General features: G+C 41.3%; 1 protein-coding gene across 15 annotated transcripts in view; it reads right to left on the bottom strand.

The window, feature by feature from the left end:
* ST3GAL3 (ST3 beta-galactoside alpha-2,3-sialyltransferase 3) overlaps nt 1–27,069 on the bottom strand; it is a 184,752-nt gene that overhangs the window by 23,569 nt on the left and 134,114 nt on the right. For all 15 annotated transcript variants that reach the window (XR_014565167.1, XR_014565168.1, XR_014565169.1 and 12 more), the window contains one exon: nt 20,931–21,077. Coding sequence is in view for 12 of the 15 variants with exons in the window: in XM_083742264.1 (XP_083598390.1) it covers nt 20,931–21,077 (147 nt within the window). In the remaining 3 variants the exon portion in view is untranslated. The remainder of the gene's footprint in view (nt 1–20,930; nt 21,078–27,069) is intronic.

Here is a 27,069-nt window from a genome sequence, read left to right as displayed (position 1 = left end):
TGAAAGCTTTATCACAGAGTTTATACACAGCCCTGATTTTAAATCTTGGACCTCATGCTAGCAACCAAGGTTCTGAGCAACATGACTGCATGTCTTACACACCAGGGTGTCCCAAACTGTGATCCATGGACCGCCAGTGTTGCAAGCTTCATTCAAATAGTCCACGGTGTGTCTTTGGATTTGTGTTTGAAAATGGGAGATGGGCCATCCATTGCATTAAATATTCACATTTATTTTTATTGCTCCTTTTATTTATTAGAAGAAGAAGAAGAAGAGTTTGGATTTGATATCCCGCCTTTCACTCCCCTTCAGGAGTCTCAAAGCGGCTAACATTCTCCTTTCCCTTCCTCCCCCACAACAAACACTCTGTGAGGTGAGTGGGGCTGAGAGACTTCAAAGAAGTGTGACTAGCCCAAGGTCACCCAGCAGCTGCATGTGGAGGAGCAGAGACACGAACCCGGTTGCCAAGATTACGGGACTACCGCTCTTAATCACTACACCACACTGGCTCTGTCTATTATATTGTACTTTAATGTATTACAAATTTCTATGGAATTAAAACTGCCAGAACAGGCAAAAAAATCATTAAGTGGTCCACCAATACCTTCAGCAACTTTCAAATGATTCATGGGATGTGGGAGGAGTTCGAAAATTGCTGACATAAACGTATACCAGTCGCAATGGAGAGAAGCAGAAGCAGTTTGAAGCAGGGCATAGCAGTTACAGGATCAGTAGCTTCAGAACAGTGTACAGTGGTATCTCCGGTTAAGAACCTAATTCATTCTGGAGGTCCTTTCTTAACCTGAAACTGTTCTTAACCTGAGGTACCACTTTAGCTAATGGGGCCTCCCGCTGCCACCGCGCCGCCGGAGCACGATTTCTGTTCTCATCCTGAAGCAAAGTTTTTAACCTGAGGTACTATTTCTGGGTTAGCGGAGCCTGTAACCTGAAGTGTCTGTAACCTGAAGCATCTGTAACCCGAGGTACCACTGTAAATCCTATGCATGGTGACACTATGATACCCGCTAACTCACACTTTATTTCTGTAAAGCAAGGAGAGCAACATTTTCTGCAGCAGTGGGCTTGATGTATGAGAAAATTCCTGTTGCTTCAGTGCCTTGCCAGCTTTATGGGGTGTGGGGGTCATTTCTATGTCACTGCTTTTTGGATTGGGAGGAAATGGTTGCAGTAAATCTCTTTGGAGAAATACCTGACACCTACATTGTGTGTAGAAGTTTTAGTTGTTATTTGATCCAATGGTGGGGGACAGGCCACCTATAATGCTGATTCCTCAAAAGAATAATGAGCAAAATGTGATTCTTTTGGTCTAACAGTTGTCACAAGTCTTCAAGACAGCTCTCTGCAATTTGTCTTGTTAAAACCAGCCAACTTTACATGGTTAACAACAGAGGGTTATAATCAACTTCCTTGCCTGAAAACCAGTTCCAGTCCCTAAAACACAGCATCTGACACCCTTGCAGTCACTATAAACACAATCAACGAGACCGAATATAAATCCAAGTAAACATACATACAAACATACAAAACAACAAGACACAATTCTAGCCAAACTTCTGAGGCTGGTTGAAAAATGAACCCTAAAGGGCTTTGACATCCCTAAGGAATGGCTGTTGGAGTTTCAAACCAGAGTCCATTCTTGTCCCTGAAGCCCTAACTCCCAGCCCCCTTTGAGGTTCACATTTGCATCTGTCTGAGATCACTTGCAAGAATTAGTATTTTAAACTCTTCTGTTACTTCCAGAAGCCCTGTATATTGAGCATCCATCCAGATTTGTTTGCATGAAGTTTGTGGGGAGGTTGTATGACATCGGTTATTTATTGAGCATGCATTCTGATTTGTTTGTGCCAATGTTATAAGATGGTGTGGCAAGCGTTATCCCACATTTTCCAGTGCATGTACCTGCTACTTTCTTTATCATTAAAAATCTGATTCTTTAGGGAAGTGAGTTTGTTGTGAAAGAGTACCAAATCAAACCTGAATTTGCTGGTATGTGATTGAATCCTACCCAAAAACAGCAAGCCTCTGGAAGGTCCCTTTGTTCAGGGAACATATCTTGGCTGTGATCCACTTAAAAATAAGTATAATGTTATACTTATAAATTTATAAGTATACAGTCTGTATAACATAATGGATAACAATTAGCTTTACAGTATTTTTATTCAAATTGTCTTGCAGGTATTAACTTAGGTTTTCCAGCTTGCAAATAGTCATTAAAATATTTATTGACAATACAGCAATTATTCACAAATGTTTTTAAAGAGCAGCTTTCAATTGGTGAAATTTGAAACCAACACTAAGTTAATATGCCAGTAAAGTCAGCCAAGATATCATAATACATCTATATTGTTTTTTTGAGAACATTTGGATTTTCGCAACATTTATTCTTCCGCAAGTAATACCCACACAGTCTCACAAATGGAGTGGCAATCCCTTGCCAAGTGCTTGTTGGGTAGATCTTTTTAGCAAAAGCAATTGTATTAAAGCTTGTCTCAGACCACAAACATGCCTATAGGACCATACATGCCATGATGAAAGGCACCATAGGTATTTCTACCTCTTCTTTAGATATACCCAACATCCAGTAATTCTAGCCAGGTGGTTGAGCTTTCCTTCTATCACTTTTTGGGTGGAGAAAAAGTTACTTAAGTTTTGTGTATGAAAGCATTTTCACTATTAAATAGATATGGTAAGTGTGTGAAACTCCGTATGACATCAGAGAAAGAAAAATGAGAATCCATAAAATAAAAATGGCTTATTTATGATTTTTAAAAAGCACAGAAAACCTCTGACAAGTTTTCAGAAGCTTCCACCGTGCTGTGCAAGAACTATGCATTTGTTCAAGACATCATTAGGGATGAAGGCACGGACACTACCTTGCATATGTGAAGTAAAGGATCTAACAAAAGCAAGGAATAAGAGGGCTAATTGATGGAAAACTTAGCGTGTATGATGTGCAGTCTGAAGGTGACCCAGAAGGACTACTTCTCGTGAGGTGGAAGGCCATCAGACCAGAGCTGCTCTCAGCACAGCTGAATGATAGGTAAATAAGCTGTGCTGATAACAGAACAGAGTGTTCCTCATTATACAGACACTATTTTAATTGAGAACATGAGTGACTGCAGTGCCTGTGGGGGAAATCCTCCTGTTCAACAAAGCATCACAAAGGCTGACCAACTGGCACTTGGTCCACAGAAAAGGCAAAAATCAATGCTGGTTTGGAGAACCAGAGAACTAAACAGCACATCTGTGACTAGTGTAAAAATATCTCCAATTTTGATATCTTAACCCCTAATCATGTTGGGGTTGTACCCCACAGATGAAACTGGAGTAGAAATAATATTAAATCTATTGACAAGGGTATCAAGCAACATTTTATAAATTCTCTGGCAAGTAGAGAACTGCTCATATGCTGTAACCATATTTCTGGATTTTTACTTCCACTCATTCTGAAGCTACTAAATACAATTAAAATAACTTTGTAAGAGATGCACCTTTATTTGAAAAAGTACATCCTTTAATGCAGGAGTGCGGAAACTCTGACCACCAGGCTTAATTAGGCCCACCAGGCCTTCCGCTATTTCACCTGCTTGGACATTTTGGTCAAGTCACACTCATCTATCCCACACCTGATATCATATATCACATAAAGTGCCAATCAGCTGCTTGGTGGCACATGCAAGGCCCTTTGGCAAAGGGCTTCAAAAAACCTGACTATCAGCAAGGCCCCTTGTAAAGTTTTCCACAAGATCGGACTGGTGGAGACTTTACCATAGGCTTCACAAGACAACAGCTGGTTGTCAGGTCTTCCAGAGTCCTTTGAAAGGTGTTTTGTGGGCTGTGCATTTCAAACTGCTTCTAAATGCTTCATTTGACATCCTCCTTCAAATGAAAGGACATATATTTTAAATTATTGTGTATTTTATTTTCGAAAATTTATGCCCTGACTTTCAGCCTCCGAATGGACCTCAAGGTTTTCTTATTAAAATAATAAATTACATTAAAATAATATAGATGTGTGAGGATATTAGGCAGAGTGTGACATGATGATGCCTCAAATTTCACTAGCAGAATATTACAATAAAAACTGCTTGTGCAGCCTGGGTAGTTGTTTAATTGTCAATAACAGTTTAATGACTAACCACAATTCATTAATCTAGCATCCTCAAGGAACTGTTCTGTTCATAAATAGTACATACTGTGTTGTCCAAAATTCACAAAGTTGGAATTGTTTGTAAACAAAGCAAGTGCAAGTGTGTTTGCTTGACTGCCTTGCTTCCTAACTGAAGCAGAGTGGAATTGTATAAACTCAACAGTTTATTACTACAAATGTGCTCTACCATGTTCAGTAGATCACAGTTAAAACATAGGCATGTAAAAGTTGTTTAAAATAATATGGATATCTTTTTAAAATAATATACATGAAGTGACCTCACACAAATACTAGTCCAGGACATCTGTTCTCTTTCTGCATATGAGTTTCTACTAAATATGTTTGTAATGAGAGACAACCCTTTTCCTAAGAACGGAAAGATCCCACAAAGTTAATTTGTGATCCAAGCTCAATACGTCCGCCAAATTTTCACTTACATTTGAAGTGATGCTAGACCGTGGAGTGTCACTAGGGGAGTATGTGGGGTGGAGTTGGGGTTCAGTCTGAGTTGATAACTATATATAGTTGATAGATTTAATGGCTCAGTACAAGTTAAAACAAGACTTTCAAGAAGAACTGTTGAAATTTATCCTTACTCCATAAATGTATGGAGCCATATAGAGAAGATCTGAAGAAAACAGGATTTCCATACATTGGAGCATACGCAAAATATCTATACAAACACTTTGGCAGAATACTACAATCCTCACCCCCATGCTGCTGCAGTCTTTCAATCATGCCGCCTCTCTGTTAAGTGCAGCAGAACTGAAACCCTAGAGGAGGGAACTGGAAGGTGAATAGAAGAGAATAGTACAGTTCTGTTCTGAGAAAGAGTCTGGTAACCACATGAACAAAGTAGACTGCACGGGATAGCAGTTCTACAGATTTAAAGCAGAAGCACTTCTTTACTCAAAGCCTGTTGGCTTATACTGGCAGCAGCAGGCCTAAAACCAGCAGGAATTACTGGTGCAACTTCCACCACTGCTGGCCAATATGGATCCTGCTAGACTGCCTCCCAACGCCAAAGGGCCCATCATGGGCTATATACCATTATGCCTAAACTACAAAACAGCTGAGAAGTGATGATTCTGTGAATCTCACAGTCTCCCTGACCTCAGAGGTTAATCCCCAAGGGTGTGAGGGATGTCAGAACATGACAGAGATATAAATCCATGACTTGAAACGTAACACTAAATCTGTAGTATGCGGTTTCTCTAGGCAAGGTTGAGGTGCCTTGAGGGAGAAAAATTCAGAGGCCCAAAATACAACTCCCAGCCATTGCCATGACAATAGAATGAAACAAACAGAATATGTTTCGAAAGAGGGTGGAGATCAATCATGCATTATCTTCAGGTCTTAATGAAATGGTGAATAGTATCAATTTCTATTTTAAGATTTGTCAAACAAAAATGAAAAGTCAAGAAACTGTGAATGCTCTATACACAAATGATTTAAAAATGATAATGCAAATGAAGAACTTGATGCAATTAGGCTTCATGATTTCTAAATAGTCTGATGATTTTGATGTCCACCTTACAAGGAGCTTCCTCATATAACTCATAAAGTCTACTGGCATCCAAGTGAGAATAAAGTTTTATTGGCTTCTGTGCATGGTGGGGGAGTCACCAATGCTGCCCTGCACATTTGAAACAAGAGGAAGAGGCCAGGCATAAATAACTGATACTCATCAGACAGTACAAAAAACTTTAGACAATGGGGTAAATCTATCCTAGGTCATAAAATGACCCCATGAAGCTCCTGTAACTCACATTAATTGGTTTTGGCCAAATAAAAAAATTGTTGTTAGCACTTGAATTCTGATCAGCTCCTCAGTGAGGATATTGACAACTGTGTTTCTTAATTGTGTTGCCACTGCCAATGGGTAGGAAAATTGTGCCTTCTTGGCTGTAATGACAGAGCATTAGAGCAGACAGGTTTCTCTGACCCACTCTTCAGCAATGTGGGAAAATTACATCCTTCCACTACAATGAAGAGAGTGTGATTTTCCTCCCAATCAATGGTGGTAAAAAACATTAAGAAACACACACACTGATGGCCATAGGAAGCTCTGAATGATGCCCCCTATCACCCTGCTATCATTCCCCATTGCAATCTGGATGGCTGGTGGGTGAAGGAAAACAAGGAACAAAGAGGGAAAGAAGGATCAAGAATGGGGTGTGGTGACCTGCTTGATTCCCTGTGAAAGGATGGTAAAGAACAGTTCATTGACATCAATGGGCCATGCAGAGCAGAGAGCAAGCTGAGCCCTTGTGGCTTGAGTAAAGGGGTAGTGGCAACCAGCCATATCATTTCCAGAGTAGCAAGGAGCTTGGAGACAGCTACTGTCGCCCTCAGGCTGTGTATCAAGATCCCCTCTTTCTGTCACCCACCTGTAAATAAATTTTGCCAATTCTAAATGAATTTTCCAATTTATTGTCACCAATTAATTCATTTCACTTTCGAAAATCAGTCAAGTACTTCATTTTTATTACTGCTGACACTACTATTATCTTAACCCCGGGCTTTTGACACCTGAGGTTTGTATTTTTAGGACCCACCTTATTTTTGTATCTAAGTTCTTCTGTACTGTTTTAAATATTGTGTAATATTATGTTTTAATAAATGTAACTCACTCTGGGGCCTTAGGCTGAAAGGCGAGTACTAAAATGTGACAATTGTAATAACAGTAAGTAACCAAGAAATACATTAACAGATAAATGTGCATGGTGGGAGTTGTAAGTCAGCAGAATCCAGAGGGCACCATGTTTGCTACCCGTTTTAATGGCTAAGAGCATTAGAAGAGTCCTGCTGGATCAGATCAAAGGCACCCTGTTTGCCTATGGGAAGCCTGCAAGCAGGATCTGAGAGCAACAGCACTCTTTCTATTGATGATTCCCAGAAACTGGTATTCAGAGGGATACTGCCTCAGATGCTAGATCACAATGGATACTTCTATACACCTTTTTTTCATGTTTCCACTTACTTGCTTCTCCCCCCCCCCCCAACTAAAAACCACCAAATGTTGTAACCTTTCTTCATAGGGGAGTTGCTCCAGCCCCTTAATCATTTTCCTTGCCCCTTTCTTCACCTTTTCCAGCTCTACAATAGGCTTCCTGAGGTGCTGCAACCAGAAGTACGCATAGTATTCCAAGTACAGTCACACTGTTTAACTGAAAAACAGCACTATCCTATTGGCAGTTTTATTTTCAATCCTTTTCCTAATGACCCTCAATATGGAATTTGCCTTTTACACAGCTGCTGCACACTGGGTCAACACTGTAATCAATATCCATCATAACCCTGAGGTCTCATTCCTTGTCACTCACCACCAGTTCAGACCCCACTGGCATGTACATGAAATTAGGATTTCTTGCCCCAATATTCATCACTTCACATTTGCTTACATTGAATCACATATCACTCATTCAATTAATTTGGAAAGATCCTTTTGGAGTTCCTTGCAATTACTTTTTGTTTTTATCAACCTGAACAATTTGGTATCATCATCAAACTTGACCGTATCTGTGCTCACCTTGGCTACAAGTAATTTATAGTCAAGTTAGAAAGCATCACCAATACAGAACAACAAACCCCTGTGTTGCAAACTTAACACAACAAACAACACAAGCAACACAAGGACCAGAATACTAGATAGCACTGTAGTTCTTATTGCACAATATACATGATTTAGTACAACAAAAACAAAATGTGTACACTTGTAAATTCTCTAATATATTTGAAAACAAATGAACACACATCTGTCAATCTTTGAAAGTCCGTAGAAGTATAATAAGTCTATGGTTGAAACAAAGTAATAGAAGCTATCCTGTGGGCTAAGTGGTAAAACTTTTTAGGCGTTCATGGTGCCAAGGTAGTAAATGAATAACAACGTAGGACAGTGATCCCGGATAATCTAACTGTTTTGCTGGAATCTTCTTTGGCACAACCCATAGATTAGAAAAATGCACAAGGAGCAGTGGTCATGAGGACATGGAAATGAAACTAACAGAACATAACACAAGGCTTGATTCTAACAAAAACAACTATAGCAACAGAAGAATTAAGCCAAATCCATGACAAACAGATAAAAGAACTGGAAAAAGAAAATATAGATAAAAGCAACAAGCTTGAAGATGCATAAAACTTAAATAGGAGCATTAATTTACACTCTTTTTTATGAAGGAGTGGAAGGAAGGGAATGATCCTGCACACTTCATTGCCTCATAGCTGAAATCACTGCTTCCAGCCCTCATAATCTCCTGATGATTTTGAACAGGCACACAGAGCACTTAGAGCCAAACTAGATGCACTAATAATCTGTCCTGGTATAAGGCAGCTAGCTACCTTTCATAAGGAGATGGAAAATCCAGTAGAATTTTATGTGGCCCAAAAGCCTATTCTGCAGTTTATATTTATATTATAATAGAATGTCTTTAAGCTACACACATATTTTCAAAATGAAAGGTAGGATTCTAGAGATTTTAAATTACATGCTTTGAATTTAAAATGTAAAGTAAACTATTTTAAGCTCCATGGCAAACTGGCACCACTGCAAGAAGTGGAGATACCAACCCTTCCCATAGGCCTGTTACTCACTGGCATGAAGGCACAACTGTACCTATTCATTGGTTGAGGGACTGCAGGATTTGAAAGATGCTCCACTATACCAGAAGAACAACAAATATGCCACTGCCATAATTGATATTATTTATTTATTTATTTATGCATGCGTGTATAAAGCACTTTAATTTTTAAAAATCTCTAAGTGGAGTACAGCCTAAAAACAACAAACAGTGTAATTAAAACAAAAATACATCAGAAAACCGGTAAAACAGCAATACAAGCATATGAACACAAGAATTCAGGAGAGTCAGGCAAACGAAGACAGGGTCTGATCTTATAGGACAGGGAAAGAATGGACAAGAAGTCTGGAGCAATTGATGGTTGCTGCTTCACATAAAACTGAGCCAATAGTGGATAATCTGGTGAAAGTCATCTGATATATCAGTGGTACATACTGCTGGCAGTGCTATTATGGCAGTGAAGACACCCCAGTTGAAACTGGATGGACTCATGGGTGGGTTATGGGCAGTACATGGGACGAGAAGGCTATACCTCTTTAATCCACAGAAACACACCTCTCTAATGGCACACCTTTGCACCAGCCCCAGACCTGGAGCAAAGTTCCCTTCTATTGACTTCAATGGGAGGGAGGAAAATAAAAGAAACAGCCCTGCATTGACAACTGCCTAGCCACAACAAGGAACAGGACATGGTGTAACTTAGAACTGAATCACAGCACACTGAAACAGTATATAAACCCCACAGTGAAAGATCACAACTCCAAGGGTCTGTGCTATGGGACTACAACTCACAGGGGAACTTTGGTGATGGGAAAAAGAGAGAAAATAGCCTGACCTCACAACACACATTACTAATATTTCCCTGATACTACACTTTGAGACTCCAGACACAAATGTTCAACAGCAATTCCCATTCCACTCCAATGGGGGGAGGGGCAGGACAGAGTACCCTGTATAGCTAACAAGAAGGATCACATATTATAATAATGTATAACGCTGCAGCAATTTTATATGTCTCGCACCCCTTTACTGCATTTTTTTCTCAACTGTATTGCACTAGCATTGTTCCATCCCAACAGCAGAGAGCAGTGCCTCCCATATCGGCAGCTAAAAAAGCCAAAGCAATTCTGGGCTGCATCAATAGGAGTATAGCATCTAGATCAAGGGAAGTAATAGTGCCACTGTATTCTGCTCTGGTTAGACCTCACCTGGAGTACTGTGTCCAGTTCTGGGCACCACAGTTCAAGAAGGACACTGACAAACTGGAACGTGTCCAGAGGAGGGCAACCAAAATGGTCAAAGGCCCGGAAACGATGCCTTATGAAGAACGGCTAAGGGAGCTGGGCATGTTTAGCCTGGAGAAGAGGAGGTTAAGGGGTGATATGATAGCCATGTTCAAATATATAAAAGGATGTCACACAGAGGAGGGAGAAAGGTTGTTTTCTGCTGCTCCAGAGAAGCGGACACGGAGCAATGGATCCAAACTACAAGAAAGAAGATTCCACCTAAACATTAGGAAGAACTTCCTGACAGTAAGAGCTGTTCGACCATGGAATTTGCTGCCAAGGAGTGTGGTGGAGTCTCTTTCTTTGGAGGTCTTTAAGCAGAGGCTTGACAACCATATGTCAGGAGTGCTCTGATGGTGTTTCCTGCTTGGCAGGGGGTTGGACTCGATGGCCCTTGTGGTCTCTTCCAACTCTATGATTCAACTAAACTCTCTGTTGGCAAGGGCGAGGCACTCTGATCTAACCATTGCTGCTACTGGCCAAACACTTGTGAGAACTTATAACTTGCAGTATCACAGGCTGTATGCAAGCTGTGCCTGCAAATGTCAGAGTTCCCCTGCAAACTCCATGGGGAATGTGGAAGTATACTCAGGAGGTGATGGGGAGGCTGATGCATGAGTACTAACTAAGCACCCATGTGACACCTCCATCTCCTCTCTAACCTTAAAAAAATCTTACTTGCATCTAGGTCCAGGGACTATGTGCGCCTGCTCCTAATTATTGCTTTTTATTTCTGTTCTGTTACTTCCTTTGCTCTCTGCAGGCTGCTCTCTCCCAGATTTAGAATATATCCCACACTCCATTCCATGCTGATCGTGAGAGAGGCCCACCCCATGATCAGCAGCAATGACCAGGATGTTCCCCGCTGTTCCTCTGTGGGGTTGTTGAACTAACCATTCCAGGCAGGCTTCTGTATCCTTTCAAGTTCCATGACAAACAGTAAGTCTTCCAAACTTGGTTTTGTGCCATATGAGACATTGCACATGCTACACTGCTGTCTATTCAACCAGTGTCCAAGGTACAAGATAGTTTCAGACTGCCCCACACATTTGCCTTCCCCTTTTCAGGATCTCCTTCATCCCAGATACTGTTCAGAAAGGGCTTTGGCACTGCTGCATGCATTGTTGCTAGAGTGATTGGTAAGGAATCCTTTTCCCCACCCTAGTATAGTAGAATCTGGCTTCAGATCCTACTAGTGCAGTGGTTTTCAACCAGTGTGCTGTGGCACCCTGGGGTGCAACGGACAACACTGGCCTCTGTCCCTCTTTCCTTCCCTCCTTCCTCTGATGCCCTCTCATTTCTCTGCCTCCCAAAGGCTTGCACAGCTGTTTGTTGCAGCAGCCCTGGCTACAAGCTCCACAGACAAATGGTGCTTCTGGGGCTGGTCAGAAGGTGTTGGCTGCCAGGAGCTGAAGTGGCCTGTCGGCAAGCAAGAAAGTGGGCAAGGTACCCCAGCCAACCAGTCTGCCAGCCCTTGGTGTTGGGAATGGACAGACAATCCCAGACAATCCCAAGAGTGAGGAGGCATCTCTCTTTGGGGGCAGGGGGGCAGCTCAGAGACCGGGGGGGGGGGGAGCAGCAGCTGCCTGGAAGACTCCCAAGGAGGGGACAGAAGAAGCAGCTGAGGGAACAAGGGAGGTTGTTCAAGAAAGGGGGACAGCAGGCAAGAGGTGACATAACAGGGCTCCTGAGCCGCACAGGGGTGCCCCAGAAAGAATGTAGTTGGTTATGGGAGCTGTGGACTCAAAAAGGTTGAAAACCTCTGTACTAGTGGAATGGTGGAAAGGCAGTAAGTTTGATGGCCTTGGGTGCAGTGCTCCTCCACCCACTGCTCATTTAGTAAAGTGTTCCTTGGACTTTAAGGGGACAGGCATTTCAAAGGTGCACAAGAGAAATGAATGCTGCTGCATGGGTGCATCATTATTGAGAAATTCCATTTATCTGGAACACTACATATGACCAGAACTGTGTGCCTAGTTTGGTTTTGCTCTGAACAACGTGTGTGGTGCTACTACAAACATACCAGAGGAAAACAATCTTACTCCCACAGCAGTAGCCAAGTATGTGAGTGGGTATTTGCATAATCTGCAACAGAAGCGCAAGTCTAATTAATTCCCAGAACCTTTGCCATATCTGACACAAGCATATACTCCAATACCTATATTCAACTATCAATCAATGAATTAATTTCAAGAAAGGGAAAAAAAAGGCTTCCTACAGCAAACATCTTCCACCAGTAATTGGATTAAGTCTAAAAATGCATTCTTTTTTTCCTTATGAGGGACACCTCAGTCATCCGGTTGTGAGTTCTGATTAGTCACAGATCCCTTGTGGCCTCTTAACTGTGGTGGACAAACTGTCTTGTGATGCTTACCAACAGTCACTGCCTGTGCCCTTTGCCATTCAAAGTTGGCTTGCCTTTGGCCACCCCATCATCGCAGGAAAGTAAACCTGCTTTATGGATGTTTGTAGATAAGAGGCAAGTTATCTGACATCCAGCCAGATTGGCCACCAAAATAAGTAGTACTTAGCTTCTGCCAAAAACCCTGGATTCATCTGCAAACATGCCATTGGTCAAAGTCAGGAAGCCACTTCTTACAGACTGCTTCTTTGGGACGGGTAGCTATTAGAATCTCACTGCTGCTTTGGCCCTTGTCCAAAGATGGCTGTGTGTGCTCTGTACGGGTGTCCTACACAGGAAACTGTTGGAGCTGTAATTTGAGGGCTCCTCGTCTTCCCCTTTTGTGCATTGTGCTACAAATGCTGGGTGTGAGTAGCAGAAGTGGATTAAAACTTCTGCATGTAGGACTGGAAAAAGTGGGATCATTGCAGGCTATGTGATTGGGGCTGATGGAGGGGAGGTGCTATGGAGCTGTGGGGCATGTGTCCCCATCATCATAAATTAATTGGCTCTCTCCATGTGCAGGTAGCATGTGGGTGGCAGCACCACAGATCCTGATTGATGGGGCACTTGCAGAATCTACTGAGACTCTATGGTCATGTCTTCTATTTTTATGAGTTTTTTTTAATATTTTCTAGTTGTTTATCCCCCCCCCCGCCCCTTTTCAGGGCTGAGAATATATTGGATATGGTGGCTGTTGCACTGGTATAGTGCCAGAGTAACTCCCACTACAATCCCAATAGAGTGTGAGTATAGATTTCATTTCTCAATTAGATGAAGATAATGTAGCCTGCGTGTGAAGAAGAAAAAGAAGATGGGAGCATATATCAGAAATCTGCGTCTCCTTTGCTGCTGCTGCTATCATCATCATCATCATCATCATCATCATCATTCCCCAGCCATCCAATTGGGTTGCCTCAGCCACTCTGGGCAGCTTACAACAATGTCTTCAGGCATTGTCTCCATTGGGAGGATATCTTACAACAAATTCGATAAATTAACAGTGAAGATAATGGAGAAAGTCAAAGATCTAGCATTTCTTCCAGCTTTTGAGGCTTAAATCAATGTCCTTTGAAAAGGCAATAATTTTAGAAATCTTTTGTTCAACATATACTTGAGGTATAATGCAGAATAAGGGGCATATGACACTTTACATAAAAATACATTTTTATAACGGCAAATATAATCCAAATCACAGAAAAAGGCAGTTTAGGAAGGGTGATTTTGAGCAGGAATATGGCCAGCAAGGAAAGAGTTAAAGTGTACATTCACATAGTCTCAGCTATTTCATGGAAAAGTACAGCCCCTCAAGATTGCTTTTCATTAAACAGACTAACATACACCCCTGGCTGGGTCCTGTATACAGTAGTACCTCGGGTTAAGAACTTAATTCATTCTGGAGGTCCATTCTTAACCTGAAACTGTTCTTAACCCGAGGTACCACTTTAGCTAATGGGGCTTCCCCCCGCCGCCACACGATTTCTGTTCTCATCCTGAAGCAAAGTTCTTAACCTGAGGTACTAATTTCTGGGTTAGCGGAGTCTGTAACCTGAAGCGTCTGTAACCTGAAGGGTCTGTAACCCGAGGTACCACTGTACATGCTGTTGTATGCAACGTCCAGTTTGACCAAATAACTGCAGAAAAGTGCATTCTATGGCTTAAGATCATGCTGAACAGATACAAATGCAACACACATTTACAGCAGGTAAACAAGCCAGGTCATGAGCACAGCATCAATATGTATCAGCTGAATTCAGTCACTCCTATGGATGTCATTTCTCACTAGAGCAACAAACTGGCTGAAAAGACAACTAAAGCCTAGCTCATGAATTACCCAAGACCACACAGAGAGCTAGATACTATCTCTACTAACATTAGTTTCCATTCTGTATAATTGGAATGATAGTAGCAAGGACAGAAAAGATAAGAGTGTGAATTACTCTGCGTAATCAATCTGCTACAAAAAATGATTTATAAGGATGCACCCTGAATGCTAATTAGAAGTAGTGGTCTTTAGTTATTTACCTGAAAGAATTATAAGCTGGAAGGTGCCTGTCCTGGTTTTGTGCTGGGACATGTTGGAGGGTTATGCTGGCACTATGCACGTAATAAAAACTACCACATAGATAACATTTTCAAAAGTGGGGGGTTCATAGCTTGGCTTTTGAAAAGCAGGGGGTCTGCAGTACTTAGCTAACTGGAAACCACTGCTCTAGTAGAAGGCATACAAACAGGGGGCAAAACAAACCTCCCCAGGGCAGGATGTTCCAGAGTATGGGAGTGGTAGCAGATAAAGTCTCTTCCTTGTTTCAAAACATGTATTTGAACCGACAAGTGGATCTCTAGGGATGATCTTAATGAGCAGGGTGATTCAGACAGTTATCCCTCAGATATCCTGGTCCTACCTGGTATGGGGCTTTAAAGGTCCAAACCAGCACTCTGAACTGGGCCCAAAAGACAATATGGAAGCCAGTGCAGTTTGAGCAGTGGGGTGACATGCTGCCAATACCCTACCTTAAAGTCCTGCACCAAAAGTTTCTTTTATACCCCCAAATAATGCTGACAGTGTTAAGGGAAGGAGAAAGATTTGATGGTCTTTCCCTGAAAGTTTGCCTTACCCACTTCTCAATCCAGAGGCATATATCACTAAAAAGCCTACAACACACTGAAGCTTCCCCACTTTCCACATACCCTATCCAATTCTGCCTAGAAAGCAAGTCTCACACAACTGAATGAATCTTTCAGCCATCTTTGCTGTCTATGCACTATTGTACCTCACAGTATTCTCCAGATTCATCTGGCACAAATTATAGTCTCAAAGTGGAGAATGTTCCTGCATTTAACCATTTATTAAATCCTGGAAGAAACACTTTGAGATCAGCCTTGAACCATTTCACTCAGCCTTCTCAACCCTGTTGAAAACCCCCCTAAAATTACAAAGTTAATTGGCAGCACATTGTTACCATATGTGGTGTGCTAGCAGCGCCCTGAAGTTTATTTAAGCTTGGAAAGAGGTATGGAATATTACGGCCCTTTATAATGATTTCAGATTGGCCCTAGTTATTAAGGAGATGATCTACCTCAAGCCTCTGCCTGACCTTATGCTTTGCTGGTGCCTTTTTGTACAATTCTGGACATGCTCAAGATAGACACTTTGTGAGAGGACTTTCATTACATATTATCTTTCATTAATTCCCCAGTACCTTTTTCAATTAAGTTCTTGACAAAAAGAGGAGGTTTGGTTAACTGACTGTTAAGATACCACAAAGATTAAAGAGCAAGCTGCACATTACATGAAGAGGACTCTGCAGTGTCTTTATGGCAAAGATTTACCCTTGGCATCCATTTGGTAGGATGGTGCTGCAAATCACTCCTATTCCCACTGCCTCTGCTCTAAAGTAATACAGTAACAAGCAGCTCATAGGTGTCACAGTCTATACAAAGGAAGGTACAATGCTTTTGTGAGAAACCCTGTTTCATAGCCACCCTCCTTTTCCCTGGGGTTGCTTCATACATTCCAGTTGTGCACTAAAGTATAACTCATGAGTACATGGAGGTCCCAAGTGGATGCAAACAAGTTCTCAGATGGGATTGTAATTGTCCCTATGTGTAGCACAAGATCCTAACTTTCTAAGGTCCTACACCTGCATAGCTAATTTTGCTTTTGTTCAAAGCATCTGACCAAATAGTTTACCGTTTACTTCATCTGATAGAGGCCATTGGCAAAAATCTGTTTTCCTTAAAGTCTCATAAACTAGATTTTTTTAAAACATGCCCAAGCATACTTTCATAAAGTTAAACATCAGGTTCTAATTAAAGCCCTCCTTGGTTGATTTTACCAATTTGATATTGTAACACAACCTATCAAAACCTCAGAAAGCTCAATTCAGAGCATGTTCATTTCTGCAGTCTCTTTTCTACATTCCAAAGAAATTTAATTGTATGTGTATTTAAGATAATGTTTTTCAAAATAAAAATAAACTGAGCAAAAAGAGGCTAGCAAAAAAATGTTTGTCACCCACCATACACATCAAAACCCCTCATCAGAAGCTGTTTTGTTGATAAGAATGAAAGTAGGGGGAAATGGATTCTCAGAATGTATACATGCATAATTTGGATAAGGGAAATCCTTGCTAAAATAGAAAATCTTGTCACAGCAGTGCCTGTCTCAAGAGACAATGGAATTTGCCTCACGGGATGAAGTCAAACTGCATAGTGACTACCTGGGAGTGCAAGCCTGGGCAATGTATATGGAGATCCTGGGCTGCCCAGATGACAAGACCCCCCTCTTGGCCTTGCTTTTGTGGTTTAAAGGAATTCAGAGCAATACATTTGGCACCAGCTTGGCTGCAAGAGTTGCCGGAAGGAGGTATACAAGACACCATCCAACCGTCTTAGGGACTCCACTCAGGATTTGTGTCAGGTTTATTCCTTAGCCTTTTCTTCTCCTGAAGATTTTTCCACAGGGATCACTCCCAAAGCCTTTCTGTCATGAATGAAATCACCCTCTTGACCACTGGACCCACTCAATCTGCCAGACCCTGTCTTCACATGTAGGGAAAGTCCCTAACTCACTGAGAGTTTGAGACCTATCAGCTACCTTCACCAGGTTTAGCCAGCCAGTCAAAGCTGTTTCCAGAGGTGTGACTGCTGTCACATGCTGACAGCATCTAGGAGCCACAGATGAAAGCTGAGTGCAGGCGAGGACCAAAGGTGGACAAACTACCCTAGAAGAAGCAGGACATATCCCCCACCAGAAGATCAACTGTCAATCAACTGATGTCACTAATACATCAGGAGACCCATTTTCAACCTGCGCAATGCTTTGAAGCCCCACTTTTCCTGACAATCAGCCGGTTGTTCTGGTACAAGAATATACATGCTACTAGGGGCAGAGCATATTTGAGAAGTTAAATTGCAATCACTCCTTCCCTAGAGAAGCTAGACTGGCTCCTTCTTTGTTGTCCTTGTGCTGGCTGGTGAAGACTTTCTTGCTCCAACAGGCTTTGGGGCTTTTAATGAAAGGGCTGGTTTTAATAGATTTCATATATGTTTATAGTCAGTATGCAGAACACAAATATAAAAATGACCAACAGAAAATACACAATTAAAGTATTCTACTATGCATTCTGCAATCATATTTTCAGCATATCTGTAAATAATGAGTTGCTTTGCTGTGTGTTAAAATCCAGCCTAATTGAAAATGAAAATGAAATAATGCAAGATGTCTTCCTGATGTTCAGTTCTGACTATTTTCCCACTTCTGAAGGTTAATTTTTAGGGGGAAAGAGCTTTGAATGTCTCATTTTATCTCTTATGTACGTAGAAACTAAACACCTGGATTACTTACATTTGTTTAAGAAAATAGTCAATCTCAGTAGTATCCCTGGCTTTCTCATCATTCTCTTTGAGTCGTTTTGGGTGCAATTATTCTTAATGACTAGAAGTGCATCTTACACCAAATTTGCATGTTCTTGATTTCAGAGTCTAATCACTACATATTTTTTCTCCATGTCTGTCTGCATAAATAAACTGATTGAATTTCATCACATGACTCTTCGCCATCTAGGTGGTCTGACTCACTCACTCTCTAAGAAGCTTACTGCCTAGTGCTCTCTCATAGCAGGCCATGGCACACCTTTAGAAATCCCACCTAGCAAAGTGTATTCATTCCAAGTCTCCCATTTCATGAAAAAAACACACCTTCCAAATGTATTGTGGGGGTGGAGTATGCCAGAAAAGGAAGGGGAATGAACTCTCACGGGTCTGGGCTGATTCTTCTGTACAGGAAAATTGCAAAGGCTGGGATTGTTTACCTTAGAGAGGAGATGACAAACATCTCTATAATTACAAAGTCCAACAGGAATGCAGAGGGGCAATATCTAGCCTGCCTAGCTCATAGGATAAAAGAATAAGGGCCATTCTGTGAAGCAAAGAGTGAAAACTGAGATGAGGAAATATTTTTCTGCACAATGTCACCTTTAGATTGGTTGTCACTAGTACAAAAAAGTAGGATAACAAATTTATGAGGATTAAAAAAAACCACACAACTATGAGAATATACTTGGGTATATACTCAATAAAAAAACAGTTTAACTGAAAATGATTCCAAATATTAATCAAGAAGCTTTTCAAAATACATTATCTACCTTGCTGGGGGAACAAGAAAAAACATACTGTGGGGAAGGTGTTAAAATCTTCTTAACAGGCAACTTGTCCTGGCTCTATGCAACAATTGTTTATCTTTTACCCATTCCTTTGAATCAGATAATGCAGCCTAATGATGAAGACAGAATGCTGAAGCACAGAGCTGACCTAGCTGGGCAATTTGTCCTCTTCCAGCAAAAGAAACCCAGATATTTAAAAGGCATATGAGGAAGGGTCTTGGGAGGATCATTTACTTTTTCTATATCTAATGACAGGAATATATTGTAACAGAAATAAATAGGACCTGAAGAGGCTTAAGGAATGTCTGCATGGTTTCCCATTCTATCAATTCTAGTACAGTGGTACCTCGGGTTAAGTACTTAATTCATTCCGGAGGTCTGTTCTTAACCTGAAACTGTTCTTAACCTGAAGCACCACTTTAGCTAATGGGGCCTCCGGCTGTTGCTGCGCCGCCAGAGCACGATTTCTGTTCTCATCCTGAAGCAAAGTTCTTAACCCGAGGTACTATTTCTGGGTTAGCGGAGTCTGTAACCTGAAGCGTATGTAACCTGAAGCATATGTAACCCGAGGTACCACTGTATAGTGATGAAGTGTATCTCAGACATAGATGAAACATTCTTTTCTGTGTCCTCTAATCAGCAGCTCTGTTCCATCTACAAATTACCTTATACTCTATGTTTACTCACACTGCTAACATACTGGAGAAATTAAGGGAACATTTTTGCTGTAATCCCTCAAAGTGAAAGGGAGTCCATTCCTGAGTGAAGGACATAAGAATGATGAAAATTGAATTGAGTTGTTTTTCATATTTATTTACTTTTGAAATTTGTATACTGCCTTTCATCTGAAGATCACAGGGCCGTTCACAATATTAAAATGAAAATCAGAACATAAAATACATAATAAAATGAAAATATCACCATCCCCTCTAATACAAAACTTAGGTGATTCCATGCCCATCAGTATGGAAGCAAAACAAGTCCATCATCCAAACAAAGGTGGTAATTCTGCATATTGAGGAGATTCCCCAAATATTCAGAAATATATTATTTCATTATTTAAAATAATAATATTAATAATGTGAAAATGCCCTAGCAAGGACCTATAAACTTCCAGTACCTACAGAATCTTGAGGGAAGTTCAGCCATGGTTTGCCAAAGGTGTTGGCTGAAGAAATAAAAAAGAAAACTGAAGGAAGAAATAGGCCTGCTTAAGCTTACTTATAGCATCCAAGCAAGAAGAGTAGCATTATGTGCAGATGTGTGCCATCAGGTAAAAAAATGATCACTCCAGCATTATATGAGCCCACAAACAGTGCTATAAGATTCCTGTTAATTGGCTGGAATCTTGAAACCTGCTTGTACGTCCCTGTTTATATTCCCCAAAGAAGAAGCAGGTGGCCAGACTGATTTTTCTGCAAATGAGACTAGCCTAGCCTCTGTAAGACAAGCTATGGGATGTAAAACTAAAACAAGTGGAATACCATATTCCCATGGGCTAGAACTTTTCATCAAAAATGTAAATTTTGCTCCAGTTACTTACACTTGCTTGCAGATAGCAGCAAATTTCACAATATGTATATTAAGGCAACTGGCAGTACCTGTCACTTGATGCTACAAATTTTAAAAGGAAGTGGTAAGTGGCTGATATTGTGACAAGCAGTTGGAGTCATTGGCAAATGAACACATTTGCTTCATTAAGGGCACAGGCTCCATGGCCCTAAAAATCACTGAGTTGTGTTGAGTGTAGTAAGGGTTGGTGGCAAAACGTTTTGGGGACCCAAAAGGTCCCAGTAAGAACTTATCTTGACATCTTCCAGCTGCATTCATTTTGAGAGAATTCCATTTCACATAACAACAACTTATTCAATTTATATATCTTGAAGGAGGGAAAACAATGTACTTCCCCCATGTGCCAGGGAAGTACATAAGTACATACTCTCTCAAGCAACATGAAGCAGTATCATATGTGTATTGATGCAATTTAAAACATATAGCACATATGACCACATCTGACCCAGTCATACCTGTTTTATGTGAAACGTTGCAATTTGCATTCCTCATTTGTGAAATCTATTTTTATCATTTTTTAATCACCTTTCTGATAATCACTATTACAGCTTCTATCTAACATTTAGCACCAGTATGCTAGACACTGCACAAACACAGAAGTTACAGAGTCTCTGACCAGAGGAATTACCTCTATTAGATGAGTGTGGCTTTGGGAAAGGACTACGGATCATGGATTAAATTCACATTTTGCTTTCTATAAGCAGCACAAAATAAAGTGTCATATTGGGGGTAAGCTTCCTGCACACTTACCCCTCTGCCCATCAGACCATTGTTGAAAGGAAGGCCAATAAAGCTGAAAGCTGCCTCTTGGATGAAATATGGATTCAGGATACGGATTTCATGTGGCTCTCTTGGAACATGGGTTGCCACAGACTTCCAGAAGCCATCAGAGGCACTCTGTAGAAAAGCAAAGGCCCATCGCAAATGGTTAGATAACTGACATGCTATAATCTCACAAACCTGTTTTTCTTTTGAACCTGCCAGCTCTGTAGAAAGAAATTATATCCTAGGAACATATTCTAGGATCTACCAAGGAATGATGCCAAGGTATGGGCAGGTTACACAAAAAAGCCCTGAATGATGGGTCCATTCCAGCCATTCTTGTCTGGGCTTTTAAGATACATTCCACCCATACTCCAACTTCAGCCATCCTTGTTAGGTCACATCTGATTTACAATCCAAGACAAATAAGTCTTGTCACATACACATACAGGAAAGGGGAAGTAACAACGACAACAAATTGTGAGCATAATAGAAGGGGTTTGGTGTTGGTGGTGGTTTAGTACTATTACAAAGTCTTGGGGGGGGGGACTTACTAAATTGGCCCACACATAGGCCTAAAGGTAAAGGTAAAGGACCCCTGACAGTTAAGTCCAGTTGCAAACGACTCTGTAGTTGTGGCACTCATCTCGCTTTACAGGCTGAGGGAGCCAGTGTTTGTCCACAGACAGTTTTTCCAGGTCATGTGGCCAGCATGACTAAGCTGCTTCTGGCGCAATGGAACACTGAAACACCGTTTACCTTCCCACCGGAGTGGTACCTATTTATCCACTTACACTTTTTTGGGTGTGCTTTCGAAATGCTAGGTTGGCTGGAACTGGGACCGAGCAATGGGAGCTCACCCCGTCGTGAGGATTCGAACCGCCGACCTTCTGATCGGCAAGCCCAAGAGGTTCAGTGCTTTAGACTACAGCGTCATCAGCGTCCCTTACACATAGGCCTAGCTCCTGCTTTTTACATTCCTAACACCCACTCTCCATTGTGTACCTTCTAGGGGATTTCTTTGGAAATACTTCATAATTGGAAAGCTGTGGACATGGCAGGAAAAGAGAAAGAAAACACCTATCAACGTAAAGTGGGAGAACCACCAGTAGCAGTTACATCCACAGCACAGGAGCAGGAGTAGTGTGTCCCATTTCTCCACTTGGGATGAAATGGGAAGTGCCACACTGCCCACCCCGCCAACTCTGTTGCCGAAGTAGAGTTGGTATAGGGAAGTGCTTTTTAATGTTTAATGCTTTATTATGTTTTTATATATGTTGGAAGCTGCCCAGAGTGCTGGGGCAACCCAATAAGATGTGTGGGGTATAAATAGTAAACTTATCTTTCTGGAATGGGAAGTCCCAATTTTCATTGCAGAAACATTGGAGATTATGTGCATCCAAGACCAGAGGTTTGCTGCATTCTTCCTACAAATTACAACCATACTTCAAATATTTTCTGGACAGCAATAATAGGTCATGGCCTACTTATATCAAGCAGAAACACAATTGCTTAAGTAAATGGGCTGTATAAGTGAGAAGTGCATTTGGGAACTCATAAAAATATGCCCAGAATCACTTAAAATTCCACCACCAGACTTTTGCTTTCTCAAAACTGTGAGTAAGTTCAATCTCAACTCAATTTACAAAATGAAAGTAGCTTCAGTCTGGCTGTTCCCTAGACTGACCATCAACACTGGTAATATATTTCTCTTGTTCTCCCAGTGAACCATATATACTCCCTGCCCTTTGCACCCATGGGCTAAAGGAAAAGCTGAATGTCTGCAGAATGAAACACCTCATAAATCGAAGGAAGGGAGAACTCTGACAGATGAGGAAACTAGGCTCTCGGCTCATGTCTAGAATGGATTAGGTATCTTTATTTACTGTAGTTTGGTCTGTACTTCTTATTGTGCCCCTGAGAAAACCAGCTATTTGATGTAAAATCCACAGCTGAGGAAAGATTAGTGGAGACAAATCAAGCAGCTCCAATTACAGAGAGCCTGCAACGGCACTGATTCCCTGCAGTACCTAATCCAATGCTTTGGGTATTGTTTTCACAAGTGCTCAATTTCTATTATGAACAGCAGAAAATCATTAGGATATGCAACACAATATTTTTGAAGAAGACTACCTTCTGAAGATTAATGTGCAGTATGGAGCATGACAGCACCACTTAGATGGCACTATTGCTCCTTACTCTATAACCACAATCTTCAGTGGAACTAGAAACATGTGTTAAATTTTCAACATGATACAGAGATCACACCTTGCTCTTGAGAGTTCCCAGAAGCTCCTGATGTGCCGATATCTAGTCAGCAGTCCGACACACAAAACTATGTTTTTTAATGAATTCCCACAATCCACTCATTGTGAATTATCTGCTTTTAAAATACTGGCAGCTAACCTGTGCTCCTCCAGATGTTATTCGACTCTTAACACTCATCAGCACCAGTAAGCATGCCCAATGGCCAGGGATTAGAGCAACTGTACTCCAATAAATTAAGGAGGGTCACATGTTAGTCACCAGTTGTTTTTTAAAGCAATTATAAAATCTATTGGTCTTTAATAATTAACTAACAAAATGCCCAAACAGATGAGATGTACCGGTATATGGAAATGTGGGCATAAAAATGGCCTGCAGCTTAGTGGATGGGCACATTTCAGCCCCAGCTCCAACAGTCCTTCCCTACTGGTTTTCCCATGGCTTTTGCTTCTTCTCTCTCCCTTGAGATTCCCACCTGCTGCCATAGTTCTCAACCCTTAAGAACAGAGAGTTTCCCACCAAAATTTCATTATTATTTTTTGCTTGCTCCCAGCCTTGTAGATAGAACAGCCTTCTGAATCTGGCGCCCTCCATATGTTTTTCACTGCAATTTCCATCACCCCCAGTCAGTGAAGCTATGTTGGCTGCAGCTGAAGACAGCTGTAGTCCAAAACATCTGGAGGACACCAGCTTCAAGGCAGAGCACAGCCTTTTCTACACACTGCCAGTTTCCACTTTAAACAGTTTGTGCTTTCTCCTATACTAACTAAGCAATTTTCATATAATTTTAAATAGCAGCAATTTCTGCTCCCCAGGGTAAAAAAGTCTATACAAAGACAAAAGCTGACAAAACAGTCATCATCAAAATAAGGAGTAGCAGAAGTATCACTTCTTCCTTACCAAGTGGGATGCAGATAAGTACAGGAAGTTGCCTAATACTGAACCAGACCACTGGTCAATCTAGCTCATGTGGCTCTTGGGGGTTTCAGACTAGAGTTCTTCCTACCCAGGGATACCAAAAATTGGTCCTGGAACCTTCTGCATGCAATGCACAGTCTCTGCCAATGAGCTATAGCCTCTGCCCTGAGTCCTGGAAATACGTGAAATAAAAAGACTTGCCATGAGTTACTACTGATATTACAGTATCAGTTGATAGGCAGTGTTTATAGCGAGAGAAAAAGTGCTAACAGTTTCTGGGAAGTAGTTATGGTAGACAGAAAGGTGTCAATTAAAGGAATGTTCAAAGAGAAACAATTAAAAGTTTTAGTATCAAGAAACAGTGCTGTAATTCACATGATGGATTTCAACATCACATTCTGTAAAGCTATTTGGAGTTACCTGGAAGTGGTGGTGAGGTAACAAAACATTCAAACCAGTTTTCCTATAATAAAATCACTACTGTGGCACACCACATATAGGCGTGGAGAACAGAAATGTGTGTCCACTGTAGGGGACGAATGCAATTTACTGCATGTTAAGACATCTATGCAGAAAATGCTTCATGTGTGAACACACTCTGAAGTGGCAGTTTAGAGAAAGAAAGGTGCGAAATGCAGAGGTGTACAGTATTTCCAATAAAACCCCTCTAGTCCTTGCCTCAGTAATGGACTGAATAAGAGCCAATAAACTGATGCTCAATCCAGGTAAAACTGAGGCATTTTTAGTGGGTGGTTCCATAGAACGGATGGTTGGGAAATTACCTGCTCTTGATGGGATTAGACTTCCTTTGAAGGAGCAGATATGTAGCTTGAGGGTACTCCTGGATCTTTTGCTATCGTTGGAGGCTCAGCTGGCCTTGGGTGTGCGGAGTGCATTCCATCAGCTTTGGCTGATGGCCCAGCTGTGCCCCCATCTGGACAGGGACAGCCCGCCTAACTTCTGTTGTCTATGTTCTGGTAACCTCTAGATTATATTACTGCAACATCTTACACATGGAGCTGCTTCTGAAGATGGTTCAGAAACTTTAACTGGTGCAGAATCCAATGAGAAAGGGTAAGAGGGAAAGTGGGGTATATAAAGACCACTCCTCTTTTGTTATATCCTGCTTTTCCTCTTACCCTTTGGGTCACCTCACTTTCTGACAAGATGTTGGCTGCCAATCTGAGCCTTGAAAAACTCATACAACTGAAAGAGGAAGCTGAAAGGAGCAACACTCTTCCCCCTTCCTCTTCTAACATTATGTGCTTTGTAAAACTCAGATTGACAGCTTGGATGCTGCTCTGAGCTTTGAAGTGTAAATACAGATGAAAGAGGCAGTGCAATAGAATGTATCTCTAAGTTCTTCTTCAGCTCTATATCTTTGATACCTCATGATGAGGGGGGGGGGGGGAGTTTCAAAGGTACCAGTGGAAGTAATCAGTCATGAGCACCATGTTTGCAACTCCAGGATAATGGAAGGATCTTGGCCAATTTCACAATGCAATAAGAAGGGGTGGCCCATGACTCAGAAACATGTGGGGCAGTGCTTTGAATGCAACTGTGAACTGAAGCAGATGGACTGCTTGTTTAAATAAAGTATTTACAAATTGGATTAAATATATTTCTGTGTTTTATGCAAGCTCTGGGGTTTAAACAATCGTCAACAAAACATTATCAACTAGGAAAGCTTCCTATAGCTTGTCTTTATGCCCAGAAGCCAATGCTGTGATCCTGAAACATCTACAAATGAAAACAAAACCCCAAAGTCAGCAATATTTTCATTTTGTGGATGGCATCAAAGAAAATGTAACAAGGAGTTTTCTAAACATGAAATTTTCTAGGTTTATATGAACTACCTTGTCTTGTTGCCAGCAACATCTGTGTGTAAACTCCAGGAGCTAGCGATGGGCAGGCAAACTTAATGCATCAAAAATGTGTGTATGTATTTCAATTTTTTTCTTAATGCTATAATTAATATGACCTATTGCTTCTAGACCATCAAGGACTTGACTTCTAGGGGGAGGAGAAACCAGATTGTTGGATTGGATTGCTTTCCCTTTAAGGGCGGCAGGGCTCACTTGCAGAGGTATTAGCTGTGCAGTCTTTTTACCATGGTACACTTTGCTTCAACCTATTTTGGGCACACTGGAGTTTGAAAATATATTCTACTTTGGGTAACAGGATATTGGTGATATTCTGGTCTATTTCATTTGTATTATTCTAGGATTATCAACATTACTGAAATGTGCTACCATGCTGAATGCATTCAAAATAAAAGCATCCTGTTCCTTGTGTTTGGGTTCCAAAACAGAGGCTTTGCGGTTTTGTTCTACAGCTCCTTGTTTCTCAGCTATAAAGCTCATATCCACCACTATACAAACCACAGGCAGCTGGCTCCATAGCCACTAACCCCTGTAGGCTTTAGCAGCTAGTATTAAGGTATCCTCTCAGCTGCTGTGTTCTACTGGGGCAGCCACTATTATGTCTAATAGTCTGATTAGAGACAGATGCTTGGGGAAATGTCTAAAGCTGTTAATTCCTATTGGGGATACCTGCCCTTCTTTAGACTCAGAGGAGCAGACAGACAGGGCAGTTAACAAATGCCAGGCACTACTAAAACCACACATTTCTTAGAGCTCATTCAGCTCAGTCATGGGAAGAGAGCTAAGGGATATTTTCTGAATGTTTGTATAGACCTTATCAAAAAGTATATTCCTCAGATCTGGGATAAGAGCAATCTTTTTTAGGATAGGGGCTAGAGATGAGTTGATGGGAGGTGATTCAATACAGTGAGTACCCTGTAGCCCAAGAGGCAGAAATTCAAGCAGACAAGCAGCAGATTTTACAGTATCTTAGCAGTAGTAACATAGGAATAGCCCTGCTGGATCAGGACAGTGGTCCAACTAGCTTTCTGCTTTTACAATGGCCAGCCACACGCCCATGG

The sequence above is a fragment of the Podarcis gaigeae genome (assembly GCF_964106915.1).
Source record: "Podarcis gaigeae genome assembly, chromosome: 6".
In the NCBI taxonomy this organism is placed as follows: domain Eukaryota; kingdom Metazoa; phylum Chordata; class Lepidosauria; order Squamata; family Lacertidae; genus Podarcis; species Podarcis gaigeae.
This window is presented reverse-complemented; position numbering and strand designations above follow the sequence as displayed.